The sequence below is a fragment of the Trachurus japonicus genome, chromosome 7, assembly GCF_045865225.1.
Source record: "Trachurus japonicus isolate A0001 chromosome 7, Traja_1.0".
Taxonomy (NCBI): Eukaryota; Metazoa; Chordata; class Actinopteri; order Carangiformes; family Carangidae; genus Trachurus; species Trachurus japonicus.
In genome coordinates this window covers 28454350-28473383 of record NC_140913.1, presented here as the reverse complement: position 1 = coordinate 28473383, position 19034 = coordinate 28454350, and the positions used below count along the sequence as shown (strand labels likewise).

Sequence of the window (19034 nt, the reverse complement as noted above, 5' to 3'; positions counted from 1 at the left end):
ACAGTTTGTTTTTCTACGCAGCTCCGTGTGTGTGTGTGTATCTTTGTGTGTGTGTGTGCGTATGTTTGTGCGTACGTGAGAACATGTCACCCGTTTCATTATCTTGAGTTGTAGGAAGGCCAGTGTGTAGATAAATCACTGCTTTAGGGGAGCAAGATTAAGCACACTGCTTGAACAAAGGGCCTCCTAAAATATACTTGAGAAGGTTGAGCATGTAAAAAAATACTTTGAAATAAAAGATAAATACACGTCACTAAATCTGGCAGCTGTTGTTTATACATTAATTCCATAAACAATGAGAACTTTCTGTGGTGTTTTGTGAATCTCGGTCAGGCTCAGACGAGCCAAAGTTTCCACATTTAAGAATATATATATATATATATATCTTGCGAAAACACATCAGTGCTCACTGCTGGTAGCTGCTGGCTCAAAGTTAGAGCTGTGAAGAGGATGTGAAAGGTTCTGGTATAAATCCATCAATATATATAGGTAGTAAAGCTGTTTTTTTCTGACGTGTTAATGAACAAGACCCTGAGTTTACCCTCACCGAGCTGCCTGATGAACACAGAGCAACTGCGGTTATATTATTGAGCAGTTCTCAATATTTGAGATGTGAAGCAAGCTCAGTTGACTTTTCCTTGTTGAATCAACCTCGAGAACGTGTTTATTCTGCATCTGATCCAACCTGTGTCCTCTGCTCTGATCCACAGCTGACCCTGCTGGCGAACATGACCTTGGCCAATCAGTGGACCCTGAAGCTGCCAGCCAGCGAGGCCGTCCACCACATCATGACCTTTGACCCCAACGACAGGAACTTCCTTTATCTCATGACCTCTCACCACGTAAGAACGCAGCTTCAGGCTTCAGGCTTCAGCTCTCTGAGGCGTGTTGATTCAATCTGCCTCCGTCACTGATTTATTCATGTCAGCACATCGGACGGATCATAATAGCCACAATCAGAACTCATTCACGGCTGCCGAAGCCTCCTAACCTCAATTTAGTTGAACACTTGCAGATATCTGGCAAAGATACCCACGCGTCTAGACCTTCAACAGTTTCCTCTGCTGCATTTTGAAACAATCGGGACAGGATGTGGCTGCATCTCCGGCTCTTCTGTTGTCCACTGCAAAAAAAAAAAGCATCTGATTGCGAGTTGGCTCTGCAGGAACCGGTGGTCTGACATGCACACTGATGAGAAGAAGCTCTTTTCAGCCTCTGACGTGGCAAACGCGATCATCCACAGCAGGCTGGAATGCAACATGTGATGTTATTAGTAACACTTAACTTTAAAGTAATAATCCGTACGATTTTCATGACTTCAGCCAGTTCACACTGCCTGTACCTCAGTTGACCTACAGTGTGAGACATATACGAGTTTTTCCTCTGTTGGATTTATGACAAAATACCTGGTCAAAGTGTGTTTCACTTCCTCAAGACTTCTGGGACATGTAGTATTAAACTGCAGATACTACCAGTCACTAGATACTCACACCAGCACCGCTGCTTCTCTTAGCATTTATAAACAATACAAAGATATTTAATAAATGGTTTATAACACACTTTTAGTTATAACTGCTGATCAGTATTGCATATTCAAAAAATCTGATGATGACTGCTCACTGATATTAGATATTAGTTACAGCCTGAAACACCATTATATGATATCTAGGCTACTGCATGTTAAACAGCGGTTCTACTTTAATGTTGGATTACTGTAATACTGCAACTGATGCCTTATCTTTTTCCTTTTTGGGGGGAATTAACTGACTGATTATTTTGTTAATAAAAGCATGATATTTTTTTAAATTGCATCTGACCTGTAGTGCAAAACCCCTAAACATTCAAATGACATAGAATGACATAAAAGAGACTAGAGCTCGAACCGGTGTTTGAAACAATACACTGATTATGTAACTGATGATGAAAATTGTTGGGTAATTATCTGTCAGTTGTTCCAGAATTAGCATTCATCTAAAAATCTGTCGATTTCATCTGAACTGTTTTGTTTTTGTGCCGTGTTGTACAGATGCTGAGGGTGAAGGTGGCAGAGTGTGTCCAGTGGAGGAGCTGCAGTGATTGTTTGGGAGCATCTGACGCCCACTGTGGCTGGTGTACACTTGAGAACAGGTACAAAACACACACACACACACACACACACACACACACACACACACACACACACACAAACACACTGTATTTGAAGAGTTCATTTGCAAAAGCAGAAGTAAAATTTTCAAAACAATTTTTAATTATTATTTACACCAGGTGATATCAGTCAAACCAAAGTTGAGTGGCTTTGACCAAGGAGATGAGACGTAACAAAACAGACGTAGCTCAAAAAAATAAAGCTTTATTGAAAACAACACTATGCAAAGAATAATTCAAAAGCATCAGCTCATCTTTTTCAAAAATGGCATTTATCTGCTTTGGCAAATGAACTCTTCATTTGTTTCCCTCTCTTCCTCTATCCAGTTAACCCTCCTTGTCTCCTTCTCTGTGGCTCCCAGCCTCTCCACTGCTGCCAGTAAAACATAATTCAATCAAACTATCATACGTTTCAGTGTCACGCACACGCCACATGCTTTCTTGACGTAATCTGAGAAAATGGTAACATGCCTGGACCGTCTGTGTTAAAGCAGCTGGACTGGTTCACATGAGCGGTCGACTGAAGTTATACTGTGGCTTTTGAGGCAATAAACGATTAGACTGATGGCTTAATAAAATGATTTCAGCTTGTCGTTTTGGTACTTCTAGCGTTTGATTCAATGAAAACCACCGAGACGCGTTTTGCTGCTTTTCATCAGCCTCATTCTCAGTTTCAAAATGTCGCCGGGCTGAATGGGTCTTGGCAGGAACAGTGTGTGTTTTTTGGGTTGGAAGGCTCTTGTTGGATCGAGCGGAATTGCTTTTCATTAGGCCACAGACTGGGGAGTAACATCATTGTTTGGAGCGCTCTCTTGGTTCTTTGGTAGTTTGGGGAGGGAGTGACAGGCTGGGAGCGCCCAGCGAGGAGTGACTTGGCTGAAGTGTTACTGTGAGCGAGCGAGAGCACACTGTGATTAATGTGGCTCTGTCAGGACTGGCTCTCTGGCTCTGTGCTCATTGGCTTTTAGGAAGAATATGTGTGGAGTCGAGCTGTGTTTGTTTGGGTGTTGTTTGTCTACATGTTGGTGTGTGTGTGTGTGTGTGTGTTTGTGCGTGTGTGAGAGAGAGAGAGATGGTTCGTTGCTTGGTGATTAAAGCAGATCAGATGAGATAGTGAATTTTGTGATGAGCTGTGCTGCAGCTCTGGAGGCTCTGGCATTGCCAGGGGCCATTCAGAGCTGGAAGAGTGGAACTGATGAGAGTTGTGTGTTTGTGTGTCTCAGTGTGTCCGTGTGTCTCAGTGTGTGTGTGTGTGTGTGTGTGTGTGTGTGTGGTCAGGCTGTCTTGCTGTCATCTCCCTGTCTCTTCTCCTTATTTGTCTATCTGTCGTCTCTTTATCCCAGTCCCTTTCGCGCTTCGCTGCATTTTTTTTACCCTTGTGATTCCCTCTCTGTCTTTGGCTTCCTTTTCTCCCGTTCTTGCCCTCATATTTTCCAGTAGCTTTGTGAATTTAGTTATCCCTCTCTCAACCTCCCTCTCGGTCCCCCTGGTCCCTCCTCTTCCCCCAGTGCCCTTGTCCTCCTCTCTATCCCTCTACAAAGGAGCGTTGATTGTGATGATGGTGGTGGGAGGGAGAGTGCACACTGGTTCTTTTGACAAAGAAATGTCAAAGTGTGTAAGCCTGTGTGTAAGTGTCAGCGTGAATGTGTGTCGCTGTCTGGCTCTCGAAGGCCAGGGAGCTGATGTCATGAGTGTGTATTTGTGCGTTTGATGCGCTGTTTGGCCAGTCATGCTGGCTGCGGCGCTGCTGCTGTGGCCTCAGAGCCCAGGGGATCAGGGGGTCGATATGTGTGGGTGGATGGTGTCCTCCATCACCCCGCTGTCTGATACAACTACAGACACTGTGGACAGGGGAGGAAAAAAAGGGACCTCTAGAGAACTATCTACAATCTGTGAAGCCACCACAGTCTCTGCGTGCGTCCGTTTTGATTTTATGCATAACTGTGACGTCTCTCAGCACGACTGCATGTTCGAGAGAGCATGAATACATGCCTGCTCGCTCGTTGGAGTCTGCACTGTTGTCTGAAAAAAAGGGAGAACTAGTTCCTCTGCCAGAGATACGGCTTAGTCCTTGATCACTTTTTTTCATGCCGGAGCTGGTTTAATCTGCCACATGTCACAAGAAAGCACTTTAATATCTTTATTTGAATCAAATTATGCGTCATGTGCAGTCTTTGCTATTCACAAATTATCATGCCTATCTGCATGTGCTTGTCTCACAGTGACTTTGTGTGTGCGTGTGTTTCTATGTCTGTGTGTGTGGTTTGAAGTTCATATGCTCTCCTGCTGTTTAACAGTCTCACTGGCTTGCCACCTTATCTGACGTACAGACACTTAGGAGGTGATGAGTTTTCTCGGGTCATATTTTAGCTGCATATATTGACTGTGTTTAGTTTAAGGAGCTGTTTGAAAAGCTTTTAAAGTCAGCATGTTGCTGCGAGGCAGGTGAGGGGAATCTTTGTGTCTGTGTGTACGTCGTCTGCTGTGAAAAAAGATAAGTGTTTTTGAATTTATTGCTCCTCACTGCTGCGCTTGATCAAATTGTCGTTCGAGTCAGAAGGCGAGTCATGACTGCATTTTAGGAACAAATAGAAAAAAGCAGAAACAGGAAGAAATATGATTACGTGAGTGATTTAGTGCGTTTGCAGGCCAGTTGTTACAACTCGCATGCTGTTTGTTGATGTTCATCAGAGACTTTGTGTCTTTTTCTTTGGCGATGGCACGATGAAGTTTCCTGGATGCCTGCTTCAGTTTATACCAAGTGGCATTTATGAGGTATTCAGTACTTAAAGATAAAATCTGGAGTTTACTGGATAATCTAAATATATTCTTCTACGTGCAAAACAAGGAAGGCTGACCCATCTGACCCATTGGATCCCTGGAGGAAGTTGAGTTTCAAAGTATATCTCAAATCACAAATGTGTGTAATTGCGATCTCAAAGACGGAGGCTGGTGAATTAAAGTTCAATAATCTATGAATGAACAGTGACTGAAATGTGTCACAGCTGAAAGGCACTGGACGCTGTGTTATAGGTCTTGCTTGTGTTTCTTTGTCATGATTTTTACAGCTAGCTAACATCCTCACTCTGCTGGCAAGTAAGCATTTTATTTGAGTGAAATTTGCATGTTATTATTTGTTCATTAGCATGAAATGTGATATATTTTCCATGTATTTGGACATAAATCAAAGTAACATTTCTTATCTGATGATGGTCCTGGATTGAAGATCTGTTTGGGTCCGTTCACAGTTGACTGAAAATGTCTATAAAAACAGTTCAGACCAGACCAAAGTGGCGGACCGAACCCACTGAGAAGTTAGATGCATCATTTCGGATCATTTCAGTCTCTGTGCTCACTCAGTCAAAGAACAGCTTTCAAAATCGAAAATCAAATCAATAGCTAAACAAGTAATATAATTTCAGCCCATCAGACTGTTTATCCGTGAATCCACTGTAGTGTGACTGTCGAGTTTCCTGAGAATGCGTTCAGAGTTTATGAGTTTGTTTGTGTCGAGGGGATTTTTTGTGTGGCTTCCAGAGCCACTCTCTTCTATTTTTAGTTCAGCAGCTGACCTCATGGCCCCCGCTCAGTCCATCAGTGCCAATGGGACTGAGAATCTGGACGTTCACTCTCCTTGGTCACAAATGCTCACATTTACAGACATGCGGGCACACGGAGCACACACTGTATTTTAAAACAACAGCGAACGTGCGAGGGAAGTGGGATGTGCCAAACTCATTATGTGGCGTTAGGACTAAATGGAGGCTGTTTGGTTTCTCCTTACTCTGAGGTCACTTTGTCCTTCCAGTCTGCACTGCACATGAACTAAGCTCTATGCCAACGGCTGGTGAAGTTCATTAGTGAAGCAGAAGTCAGAGTACGGGGCCACCTTGTTTGTTGAATGCCCTCATACAATCCCTCTGTGCTGCACATACATTATAGTCACATAGAAGCGCACACACACACTCTCCACAGACACTATATGTTCTGTGCATGTCCACACAAACAAACACACATTCATGGAGCCACTGTTGGTCCATGCACTTAAAGAATCGCTTGGTTTTTTTTGTTTTATTCAAGTATCGGTAACTGGCCCCTGATCCCAGTGCCTGCGGGATGGGTTGCCATAGCAATGTGTGTGACCTAGAGTCAAGTAGTCTCTTGTGTTGAGCCAGACAAACTGACAGCCGAGGTCTGAATGTGACATTAGGAGACCAGAGCACCTCATAAATCTGTGGGAAGCGGACCATGAAACCCAGCGGTGAGAATTCGTCAAGTCCTGAAATGAAATGAAAACACAAAAGTTCGTGCTCTCCCCGCAAAGGATAAAACGTTGACCCTAAAACTCTGCAGTCACACACCAGTGTGGTATAGTCCAGCGGCTGGCTGAGTCTCGATTACCAGCTCTAGCTTTTGACAGGCAATTTCTATATGGGAGATGATCGTACTATGATATGGCACAGATGTGCTGATGGAAAAACCTGAAAGTTACGCCAAGTTTTCATCTGCTGCCAAGTTTTCTGTGTAGGCTACCCAAAACAACTGTGTTGTTGCTGTAACATCTGGATGTTGGTTTCTTGACATTTCAACACAAACTTACCATAACATCTATAAAATGCAGAAAACATCCAAAAATGATAATAATAATGAAGTCTGCTTGCAACATAAACCAAAATAAAATCATTGAATATGATATACCCAGATATATCTTATTAACTTTCTCTCTGTTGCTCTCTGTGCAGATGTTCCATCCAGAAGGAGTGCACCCAGGGGCTGTTGGCACGCTCTTGGATCAGCATGGGCGAGGGCCCGCAGCAGTGTCCGTCCATGACCCTGACCCCCCCAGAAATCAGCATCTCGGCAGACATCAAGGTATCATCTGCTCCATTCATATTGTTGTTGCCTTCGACCCCCTTTTTCATAGGTCAAATACACATAACTGCTGCTACGGTCAGTGGGGACAGTGTATTTAAAGCCGATGAAACAGAATATGCCACGACCACCTGTATAATCCGACACCTCTCACTATTATTAAACACACTATTATTATTACCCAGCTGATAAAGTCACGCCAACACTGTTTGCAGCTGCAGCCGACTCTACTAAATATATACATATAGATAGATAGATAGATAGATAGATAGATAGATAGATAGATAGATAGACAGATAGATAGATAGATAGATAGATAGATAGATAGATAGATAGATAGATAGATAGATAGATAGATAGATAGATAGATAGATAGATAGATAGATAGATAGATAGATAGACAGACAGACAGAAGTTTAGTATACAGTCTAATGCTTGTGATGAAAGTATTAACTTACAGCTTATGACAGACAGTGGCTCTAAAATTAGCAACAACACCAGTCACCTTCACACTTGTTTCTGCAAATGAAAAATTGAGTTTATTTCCACAACCTGCAAGATGAACACCTGTCATAAAGTGTCATTTTAAACACTTCACCTACATCTCCCAGAGCATGAATGTGGGACACAGAGAAACAGTCACATATTGAGTGCTACATAACACCACCGCAGTGATTTTAATCAAACCTGGCAGGATTATATATCCTGGCGAAATGAGTGCCTGCATCACGCTTGGTGCTATAGCACGTAAACTGTTGTTTTCAATCATTTCCGCCAGTCAGTGTATCGTGTAACAGAAGCATAATAACAATGTGATAATTAGCTCACTGAATTCTGACACTTGGAATATATTTGACCTTTAATTACAGCCCATAATTAGAGGAGGCTGAGAGACGACAGGTCATTAATTGGTTCATTAATTGTGGATATTTGCTTGCTATGTAGGTCATTTCGGCTGGTCTGTAATAGATCCACCAGCTGCCTGATCATCGGCATCCTGCAGAGTCACAGGAAGCTCGGCTCAAGGTTGTCCACCTAAACAGGAAGCAGCAGGCAGGAAGTCAGAGCCCGAGCCAGGAAATGATCAATTCCAACGAACAATAGAGCAGATTTTTAAGACTTGTTAGCACATGTTACCGACCACTCCACTTCACTCCACTTGTATCTGCTGAGCCACAGAATATGTGCTCTTGATTTTCCTCCCTGCCTACCCCCCACCACTCTTTTCTTCTCACATTGAAATAATTTAGCTGAATTTCAGTCATGTCAGTGAGGTGCGATGTTTCTCATTATTCGTCTGTCATACTTCATCACGTAGCCAGATTTAGATGTGAATCTAGCACTGCGCCATCTGTTTCTTCATTGCACTTTAGTTTTTTTTTCTATTTCTCTGCCTTAACTCCTGAACAAACTAGAAGTTATGCCAGCGCTGTTTCCCCTTTACCAAAGACTAAGTGTCCATGTACTGGATTTTGAGGGCGTGTGTGGGCATGTGGAATTGAATTTCTAATTAATTTCTGTTAGGATGGAGATCAGCAGCTATTAATACTCATGCACCTATATCTGCTCCTATCGTAGGATGTTGGAATCCTGATAAATGGCAGTGTTCCCGATCTGGTCGGCTCCCGGGTGGAGTGTGAATATGGGCCGGGTGTTTCGACAGCTGCCACAGTGCACCTGGACTCCGGTCCTGCTCAGATTCAGACCTGTCCCCTGCTCCCTCGAGTAAACTACCAACCGATCCTTCCTGGCACAGGTGAGAACACAAGCAGTCCTTTATTGGCTGTGTATCAAAGCTGCCAGCCATGTTTGTTCACACAATACAAGTACAGTTACAGTATGTGTTTCTGTTGTTTTTTTTTATTTACAAGATGTTGAGCTTTATTACAACAAATGTAATTTCCCCTTTCATCTATCAAAGACCTGCTAGAGGACGTCTCGCTGTCTTGTTTGTGTTATGACACTGATACCATCTCGAATGCTTGACACATGCAGCTTTGTTTACATGCCTTTGTTTTTTTCCCAGATCATCTGACTGTTTCTTTGGCGATAAAAGTGAATGGCACATCTGTGGTATCTGGGAGCTTCATCATCTACGACTGCGAGAGGACTGGAGCAATACACCCCAAGATGGCGTGAGTCATACATCCATTGTTACCGCTGTTTATCTCAAATTCTTGATTTACTCTGAGGTGGCGATGCTCGGGCAACATACAGCATCCTTGAGATCTGCTGCTTCCAAATACAGTCGATTAAAGGTCGATAAAAATTATCATGCTCATGATCTCACTTCCCCTTTTAACTTCTCAAATGCTTAAATGTAAAAAACTGTTATGCATACAAAGTGATGAAATGACTGAACACTGTACAAACCTCAAGCAAAAAAAAGAAGCAACGCAAACATCATGTGTAGTAGCATTGTCTTTATTTTTGAATAACACATTATGAACCCTCAGACTTATCTTGAGGCTCTTTGAAAACCGCTGAACCAAACTATTGTAGATTCAGATTTCATTTTGTAGAACTAGCTGTAATTATCTCTTGTTGCAGACTCTGTGGGATGTTCAAGTGAGTGATATCTTCCTCCGGGTTATCGAGTGGTTAAAACCTGCAATATTAATATTATCAGTTTAATTAAATAGAGTTTCAAATACAGGGCCTTTATGTGTAAACGGTTGGAGTATTGTTACTTCAGGTATGTACCAGACTGGCCCAGTACTTCTCAGAGCTTTGTCCTCCTCCTGTTTGATTTGCAGGATATCCCTCAAAACAGACTTTTCCTAATGAGACCTAAATACCAATAAACAATGATTCTAGCTGTCCCTAAATATAGAGCTTTTCCAGGCTATGGTATCTCTCAAATATCAGCCAAATGTCAGCCAAAGTCTCTGTGGTATTGTCGATGTGCACATATAGCTGGAGGCTAAGAGACAGCAAAGCTTCTCCACTCTGTTTGTCTCAGTGGCCTTTCCACTTCCCCCCTGCTTCCTATTTAGGCCTCGGTTGGTAAATATTACCGACACATCCTCTTGGAGGGCTTATTGTGTGTTTGGCTTGCTCAGGGTTCCTCAGCACAGGATCAAAAGTGGAATTAATAAGCTGTAAACATTAAGCCAAAGGAAATTGGATATGTACGAATGTCTGGCTGGTCATGTTGATGTTTGGTTTTTTTTGTGAAGGACTGCGACTTGTATGGCCCGGTCACAAAGCGGGTTTTCTCCTGCTTGGAACAACACCAGCTGGCTGCCTCCTGCATGTTGGACCATGTCAGAGGAGCCTATCTGATGGGCAGATCTTAGACTTAGATGGGCATTAATGTGTGTCCCAGTGTGTGTGTGTGATTCCCAGAGATTGAAATTGTTTGGGTGTGTCCCTTTTGTTCACATTTTCAAAGCGGTCTAGAGGTGTGAACGCAGCAGTTGCAGGTACATGTGTGGAAGGCTCTACCTCATATGTGCACATGGCCTCGGAGCTCGGCGAGGTCCAGGAGTGTGAAATTAGATGGTGGTTTGTCGAAGGTGATAATGAGCAAAGTGCCATTCTCACAGGATGAGCAATGGGCTGCAAACTGTGGAGCTGCTATACTCTATCTGATTATAATCACTTCAAGATGCTTTTTTTTTTAAGTAATCCCTAAGGAGAGTCTTATGAGCCACGTCTCTTCGATGAAGGAGAGTGGAGTCTCATTGTTTTGTGTTGCGTGGTAAAAAGCCGTCACTTAGGGGTTTTTATATGTAAGGATTAATTCTGTATGTGTTCTGCATACGTAGGTGCCTGTTATCAGACATTAATGGAAATAATTTGTGCTCTCCGATGTGTGTGATTGATTACTTGAGCAAAAACTAATTTTCTACAGATGTCAGTGTAGGACATTTTCATTCAGCGGCAGAGCTGATTACAGGTCACACAACAAAGTGAAATGATTTCAGTGATGTGACTGTGGATATTGAACTAAAGGACTGAAAAAGAGGGCCAAATCAAATTTAAACCAATTACATTCATTATTATTTAATTGTCAAAAAATATGAAAAATGTCCAAAACCCAAATCACACAGACAAAGGAAAGGGAAAGCAGAAAACTCACCATTGAGAGGTGGAAACTTATTAACATGACTCATTTAAATTTTCTATTTATGAACTAAATTTAACTTCAGACTTCTTTCAATTTGTTTTCACAGAAAATACTTGTTACCCCGTGGAATCTGAGAGATTTCCTGTGTCTAATGGCTTAAGTTGCATTATGGGAAATGTAGGTTCCAACGTTTTTCGACTATTAAAGCCAGGGTATCTCAGCTTCCACAGCTCCAGTGTTGACCTTTATTTCTTAAATTGTGTTTCCAGTGTATCAACTGAATTAATGAAAGTGCGATGCTGAATCACCAGAGCAACCTTTAACCAGCCCTGCTTTGATAAATCGGGATAAACAGACTCAATGAGCCCTCCTAAGAAAATAGTATAGTGCACAGATGCAGTTAAAAGAAAGTGATTACTACATTTATCATTAATTAGGCACAAATATCACAAATTTGGTTGAAGTTTGAAGGATACTTTAACGACGTGGACGAGGCTCTCCGCTGTGAGACGTCTTCATTCAGGATATGACATGTGTGTATGTGCGCCGGATGAATCAGTCTGTGTGTTTTCAGTCAGATAATGTGTGTGACCGTGTTTGTGCGTTAAGTGTGTTTAGACAGAGTTACCACGACCCCCTCGAAGTGGTCACTAGGCAAAGTGTTAATGACAACCAGACCAAAGCATTCCTGTCTCACCAGTAGGAGCCAGCCAGCAGCTAACCTGCCCTCTGTCTCTTTTTACATCTCTCACTCACACTCTTTCAAACACACTCACACACTTTGTTTGCTCTGTATGTCTCCCTCTTTTTTTTCTTTTTTTTTTTTACTTCTTTCTTTGTCACTCTCTGTCCGTTTGCTCCATTGAGTCGTTCTGTCCTTTTCCCCACTGAAACTGCTCTTTTCTTCTGGACGTATTTCTCTTTGACAGAGACGTGATTGAGGATGTGTGTTTAACCGCTATGTCCACCGAGAGGCCCTGAGAGTGCAAGCCCGACTGTGTATTTAGCGTGTGTGTGTATGTGTGTGTGTGTGTGTGTATATATGTGTGTGTGTGTGTGTGCATGGTCATTATGACTTGAGGTGGACTGTGTCGTGGGGTATTTACTATCAGTGTTAGGTCAAGCAGAGAGACAGAGAGAGTGCAAACAGTGTGAGAAAATGCAGGGTTAGTGGTGGTGGTGTCTAGGTGTTACAGTGGGACAGAAAGGGAGTCAGGGAGGGAAAACAGAAAAGCAGCAGCTGATATGAGCCTTGAGGGGTCTGTCTGCTTCTAATCAGAACACACACACACACACACACACACACACACACACACACCACGCACGCACATTTCAATCACGTTTCTGCATCCTCTTACACCCACTTCTCTTCTCCCCCCGAGAGTGCTGCTATCACCGGAGGCGCTATCATTCCTAGTGTGGGACATCTGTCTCATCCTGGAGGCGATGCAGTGACACACACTCCACTCACGCACACAGACCCTCTGTACATTGGAGGTGTTCCACATTAGGTAGTTTATCTGGAACACACACACACACGTTTCTACTCCATCCACAGTAAAGTCGATTACATGCCATATCCCCAACACTGCCCTTTATCATCTCTGCTATACAACACATCTAACCTGAACAACCGCTCTGTTTTACTGTAGTAAAAGGAGAGATCACACAAGTTACAGCAGAGCAAACTTTAAGAGATTAAGGGATATTAGCTGTGCTACTGTGACACTTTGTCTCTTATGGGATTTATGGGATGATAAGTACCAAAGAAAGTATAATAGTGTGAGAGCAGCAGGAGTAGGCGGCTCGCTAACATTACCCTCCTCCGTACGTGACCGGTCATAACCAGACCCAGTGAGATTGTGAGATAAGATTGTGACTGTGAGTACCGGACTGAGCAGGGGTGTGCGTTAATGCATATGAATTCAATTTTTCATTTGCAAGAAGAGGAGTGTGTTGTTTCTTTTTTTTTTTAACAATTGCTTTAAAAGACAGGGCTGCTGATAGTGCATATTTTTGTTTTTTATGTGTCATGATGTGTCAAATCTGTGGCTTTCCTAACACGCACATGTTCAAAAACTGGTTACAGCTGGTTTATAATTCAGTAAAGGTTTGGTAATTCCTGATACTACAGGGTGCTGCAGGTTTTTTTTTTTTTTTTAACAAATGCTGCTGTAACTGAGGTAAACAGTGACTACTATGTGATCCAGTCAAGATAAAGTGCAGCGCCGCTGTTCATCATAATGAGAACGATGCAATAGTGTGGCTCAGTGATGTGTTTAATAGCTTATGGACTACAGCATAAAAAGAATAAACTATGCCAGTGTTTGAGCACACAGGCCATACTTGTGTGAAGGACAAATTCATGACAACACACGCGATATAATATCACCAGACTTCTTAAACTAAATCTTAAAATCGGGTTCTAACCATCAAGCATCCCTTTGAAGTTAAAGAGAAAGCCTTCACTTCATAAATACGGACATTTTCATCTTTTATACTCGCCACAAGTCACTCCCACCCGGCAATTTATAAAGGAGGTCTGTCTTTGAGCCATATACGAGGACATGTCTCTGACAAATGAGCATGCATTGAAGGGAGTATTAAGCTGCCGATGGACCCAAAATGTCATCACTTTAGGCGGTGCTGAAGTCTAAATGGATCTCACATAGATAGAAATTAAGGACAGTGCACACTCACACACATTCACACACACATCATCATCATCATTTACCAGTCGGAGGGTGTTTATAGAGGAGCGCCTTGTTTCATCTCAGCAGATTTGGCCCTGTTTGACCTCCAGGCTGACTGTGTTGTAACTGTGGAATGAATGTGTCTGCTACTGTGACTAATCATCACTTCCTTTTATTAAATCTCAACTTTGATGCCTGTAATCGGTTCAGCCTCTCCGTTTGTGTTACACTCCAAATGAATCCGAGTCAGCCATATACTCGGCTTTTCAAAAAAAACAAAACCATTTATTGCATGGGAACAGATCAGAGTGTGATACAGGGGGAGGAAACAGGCCAGATTTGGCAACATTTGATCCTTGTTTCTCAACTCTTTCCATGTCTGTGTGTGTGCTCTTGTCTGTGCCAGATGTGTGAGCTGTCTGAGCACAAGGTGGAAGTGTTACTGGGACCAGGAGAACCACCTTTGTGTCTCCAGCAAAGATGAGTCAATGCACAATCTGCTAGAGGTGAGTAATGCTCCCTTTTCTAATCCATCACACAAACAGACGTCTGGGGGGATCTGATAATGTTAATATCCCAAAAGTCACAGCCTCTGACACAATCCAGACTCCGCTGTCCAACATCTCCAAGAGCGCTGTAATGATCCGAGTCCAGACGACTTAGGCAAGAGCAATCTTGTGGCAATGCAGGGTACAAGTGTCTCAACGATACACTGTGTGGGAAATGTTGAAACCAGCTATAAAATCTCAGGAGACCGTGGTTTTACAGACACATAACAGGGTAATGTACCATTTTAAAAGTTCCCCTGACGTGACCTCCTCTGAAGTTTCTCTGTTTGCCAGTTTAGTTTGATATCTCAGCATGTGGGGAATTAGATTCACTGTGTCCCTGTTTTTGTAGGGAATTATTATTAAATGTCAAGACTGCTTGTTGCCTGCAAGGAGAAAAATCTACACCTACTTTTTCCGCCACGGTTTTATATATCATTTCATTCTAAGTAGGTGACTGTGCAAATGGATTGTGTAGGTACGTTTGGCAACGTAAAGCCCCACGAGGGCGTAAAGTACTGTGAAAATCAAACTAATTAAATAATGTAAAAGGCCCTGGCAGGAGTACATGAAACAACAGTGAGGCTGATAAATGAATTCCAAAACTAGTACAGCCTCGTTGAAACCAATTAAAGCTCCCCTGATACCAAGCAGCTATTGTGCGTGCTCCTGACAACATCAAGACTAAGTCAGCCGTCGCTTCATTCCTGCTCCCTGTGAAGTTTTATTGTCCACCCAGGTCCCATGGTCTCTGTCTCTCTCTCTCTGTGTGTGTGTGTGTGTGTGTGTGTGTGTGTGTGTGTGTATGTGTGGACATCCTCTGGCCCCCAGGGTGAGGGGTCTGCCTGTGTCCAGTCACACCACTGGCCCAATTAAGAGGGGGATGATGATGATGTGACTCATAGTCCTCTGGTCAGCTGCTGGTCAACTGCTCTTTTTGTTTTATGCCCAGCTTTATATCACAAGACCCCTTGAAAAACAGGAAGGAGCACTTTTTTTTTGTTTAAGTAATAAAGACTATCACTGCAATTTTTTTTTTTAAGCAAATGCAATAAATCTTAGTCAGGCGTGCTGTTTCAGATCCCAAGATACACAAAGACAAACACAATAAAGCACATGAGGCTTGTTCTTTTTAAGTCACTTTTTAGTTATATAAAAAATTTGTCTCTTTTTAAAAACTTGAAAAGACTTTATTAGGTCTTTGTAATTTAGGTCATAGGGAGACGTTCTGCTGAGCCCATCAGTGTCCGGTGGGTCTGTTTTTCTAATCCCTCACCGTCCCCTCTATTTGAAGCTATTGTTGTTTCCCTCAGAGCGAGACTTCACCCTCTCATTTCCTCCTCCTCCAGATAAACAGGACAGGTATTTTGGGTTGCGGATGTGTGCAGAGGAGCCATTGTTTTCTTTAACTACTGTATGTCACTTCCTGCCCCCTACACCCCCACCCCGCCACAGAGCGCTGCTTCCTGTCCCAGCCTGGTTGCCTCAGAGGTTCCTCCATCACCATCAGAAATGGCCCAGGACTTCACCTTATCCCTGAGCAACATCCAGGAGGTACGGCCGACAACCCTCCAGCTATAGAGCTGAGCTTGGACTTTATCCAAAATGCATGTTGTGAAAATGATTGGAATAAAACTGAAACATATGGTGTGTTTGCTTCAAGCTGAGTTAAACACAGATGGGTATTTGTGTGCCATGGTTTGGGTCAAGGAACGAGTAAAAAAAGAAACAATTTTTGTGTGATCTCCGTGTTGTGGGACAGAGATGCAAATGAAAAATGAGCGCGTGTCTTTATGCTTATGTTTGCTCGTTGCTCAGCTGTCTGGTCACACACCATGCCTCTGGTATCGCACTGTGACGAGCTGAGTTGTGTCTTCGTCAGCAGCGTGTACAATGTGCAGTCGGTCTGAGGCAGCACACACTGCGGGAGCTTTATTTGCTTGTGTTCATTTTTAAAATCAGCCAGTCCTTCCAGATCGGTTTTCTAAACTCCCATTCTCATTTTTTAATCCACGCTGAGCGAGTCAGACGCTGATCCTGCCTCGCTGATAAGGACACGACTCGGATCCTCAGAAAAAAAAAATTCCAGAGCTGACTCGTTGCCAGGTGTGGTCAGTCACATATGCCGCCGAGCCCTGGTGGGCCTTTCTACCCTGATCCTGGCGTGTTGCTATGGAGACAGACATTGAGTCACATACAAACTCACACATGTGACACGCAGCCTTGATGTAATTGGCCATTCATACTACTCTTTCTTATAAAAGTTTATACAAGCTGATGTTGTTTGAATAACGTCTTCATCTTGTCGGCGAGTCAACACAGCAGGAAATGTGGTGTCATTCGTTCTCGCCAAAAAAAAAAAGCGTTGCCATCACTCAGACCCCTGTGGAATGTGTGGTCAAGTTTGGTTTGGTTCCCACACTTTTACTTAAGGGCAAACCTAAACTAAATTATTTAGACGGAACTGTGATAAACAGGAAACATTTTGCGAAAAGCCGATTCATGCAAGTTTGTTTTGCAGTGTCTATTAGACGGAGTGTGCACAGGAACAGGGGATGTTTGGAAGTGCGGTATGTTGGTGTTTTTTCTGGAAAGAACAACCTGCCAGATGCAAGAAAAATCTAAGTTCTCTGGTGTCAAAAAGCACAGAGAAATAGCAAAAGTCTTGGAGAGGCCGATCAAAGTAGACCAATTTGAGCTGGCTGCATTCGCAGACAAATGGTTTCCCCTACTTGAAGTATTTATCCTTTACTGCTCCAGACTATCTGAGCCGAACATATATTTTCACACTTAAACTCAGGACACTCATTTCATGAAGAATACATTCATATTCATTACTCTGGTTCCCAGATGACATGCCGAGGTGTGGGAGCCCAGATGTTTATGAATATGAATTTTGAATAGATTGCCTCTTTTCCTGGCAGGGACAATTATTGTGGCTTATTCCAGTTTCCTGATACTTTTTCAGGGTTGTCAATTGTTACCAGACATGTTTGAAAAAGCATTTCTACGCAGAAACTCTCTCCAGTTCTCTAAAGCCGTGATTATATCATTCCGATAAGGCCGTGAAATCGCATTTTGCTTGCTTGTTATTTTTGAAATAATGCATATTGTTTCAAATATTATGTGCTTTGCCTGACAGGGGGAGGAGCTGGAGTGTGACTTTGGGACGGAGCAGCGATATGAGGCCACATGGGTGGACAACATGACTGTCAAGTGCAGTGGAGTGACAGTAAGTACAGACGATGCCCTAACTGGTCCACCATTCAAAAGTCTGAATAACGACCAGCTGGTTTCTAACCACGTCACTTTCCTGCTCCAGTGTGTTGATTGTCATTAGGTTTAAGCTTTGTAAGTTGTTTTTCTCACAATCACTTTAACCCTTGTTTATAAGTTGAATGGGAACCCATTATTATCTAAGGAAGCAAGAGTTAGTATGTGGTGACAAAATTATAGGAAATACACACATACACATGGAGTAAAGTACAACCTGTTTGACTTGTACCACCTGTCTTTATTCTCATTTAGCTGTCCACTAATCAGAGGAGTCAGATTTACCACCTCAACCTGAGGAGGAAAGGACCCTTTATTGGACAGGGGAGGGATATTTTTGTCGACAGCCCTCAGCCCATGAAAGGTAAGACGTTACACCTGTGGTTTTGTAGATGTGTGGAGAAAAAAAAACAGATTAAAAAATACAATTGCCATCTGCTACGCTTGAGTTGTTTGCTCGGCTCTCTGGTATTTGCAGTGTAATTAGATGGCCGCAAAAACAAGACAAAATCTGATATAGCTGCCACCGTTGCTCTCCGAATGCATTTCACCTGTGCATGGATGTTTTTTTTGATTAAACCTGGAGAAAAATAAAGAATCGCTCACAGGGACAAACAGTGTTAGACTGCCTTTCACTTACAATAATAGCAGTTTGTGTAGTACAACACATAATTTGCCAGCAACTAGTAATTTGCCATAATATCATATTCTACCGGCGTCTAATTACACATAATGATTATAGAACATAGAGAGAGCTGCAATTTAAGTTGTTATCAATGCCTCTTACGAGCTATGTTCGTATGTATTGTTGCAAATACAGTTTGAGCTCCATGACAACAGTGAGATGACGAATGGTGGCGTGCAAGTTGTTGAACTTGGCGTGTTGTGTATAGTGCAGCTACAAGCCAGTCCTTGCCTATCCCAGCCCCAGATGTGCTGTTCACAGTCCATGTGTCTCCCATGTGAACAACAGCCCTGGGCCGCTGCCAGACACTCAGTTAACGGACAAGACAGCGACGGCATAACATGCGGAGTCATCACATTTCAAAACAACACAGTCTTTATACCACACACATGCACACTGTGATATGTGCACAAATACATGCGCAGATGCACATGCAGTGATACAAATGGGACTTCTCACTGGGAGGCACATTGGAACATGAACGTAATCATCTCTTTCTCGCTGGCTTTGTTCCACTCCACTCCACTAGCTGTCTTTTTTCCCCGGTTTATTTTTACAGCCATGAATATATCATCTTACAAATTCTTACGCTGTTTATTTAGAGCAGCAGCTCATATGGTTCATATAAAGCATAAAATAATCCAAGAAGGAGTCTGCAGCACTGAGAGTTTACCAGACAAGGCAAAGACAATTCAGCAATGCTGCGTTACTTACTGTAGAACAATAACCGTCTCATCTCCCCCTAG

The 19034-nt window shown here is 42.8% G+C and overlaps 1 protein-coding gene across 1 annotated transcript in view; it reads left to right on the top strand.

Annotated features, from left to right (window-relative positions):
- plxnd1 (plexin D1) overlaps positions 1 to 19034 on the top strand; it is a 61117-nt gene that overhangs the window by 6751 nt on the left and 35332 nt on the right. Inside the window, exons 3-11 of the mRNA XM_085782688.1 lie at positions 711 to 842; positions 2027 to 2127; positions 6888 to 7017; positions 8596 to 8773; positions 9044 to 9152; positions 14189 to 14288; positions 15786 to 15884; positions 17473 to 17562; positions 17859 to 17967. Coding sequence (XP_085638814.1) covers positions 711 to 842; positions 2027 to 2127; positions 6888 to 7017; positions 8596 to 8773; positions 9044 to 9152; positions 14189 to 14288; positions 15786 to 15884; positions 17473 to 17562; positions 17859 to 17967 — 1048 coding nt within the window. The remainder of the gene's footprint in view (positions 1 to 710; positions 843 to 2026; positions 2128 to 6887; positions 7018 to 8595; positions 8774 to 9043; positions 9153 to 14188; positions 14289 to 15785; positions 15885 to 17472; positions 17563 to 17858; positions 17968 to 19034) is intronic.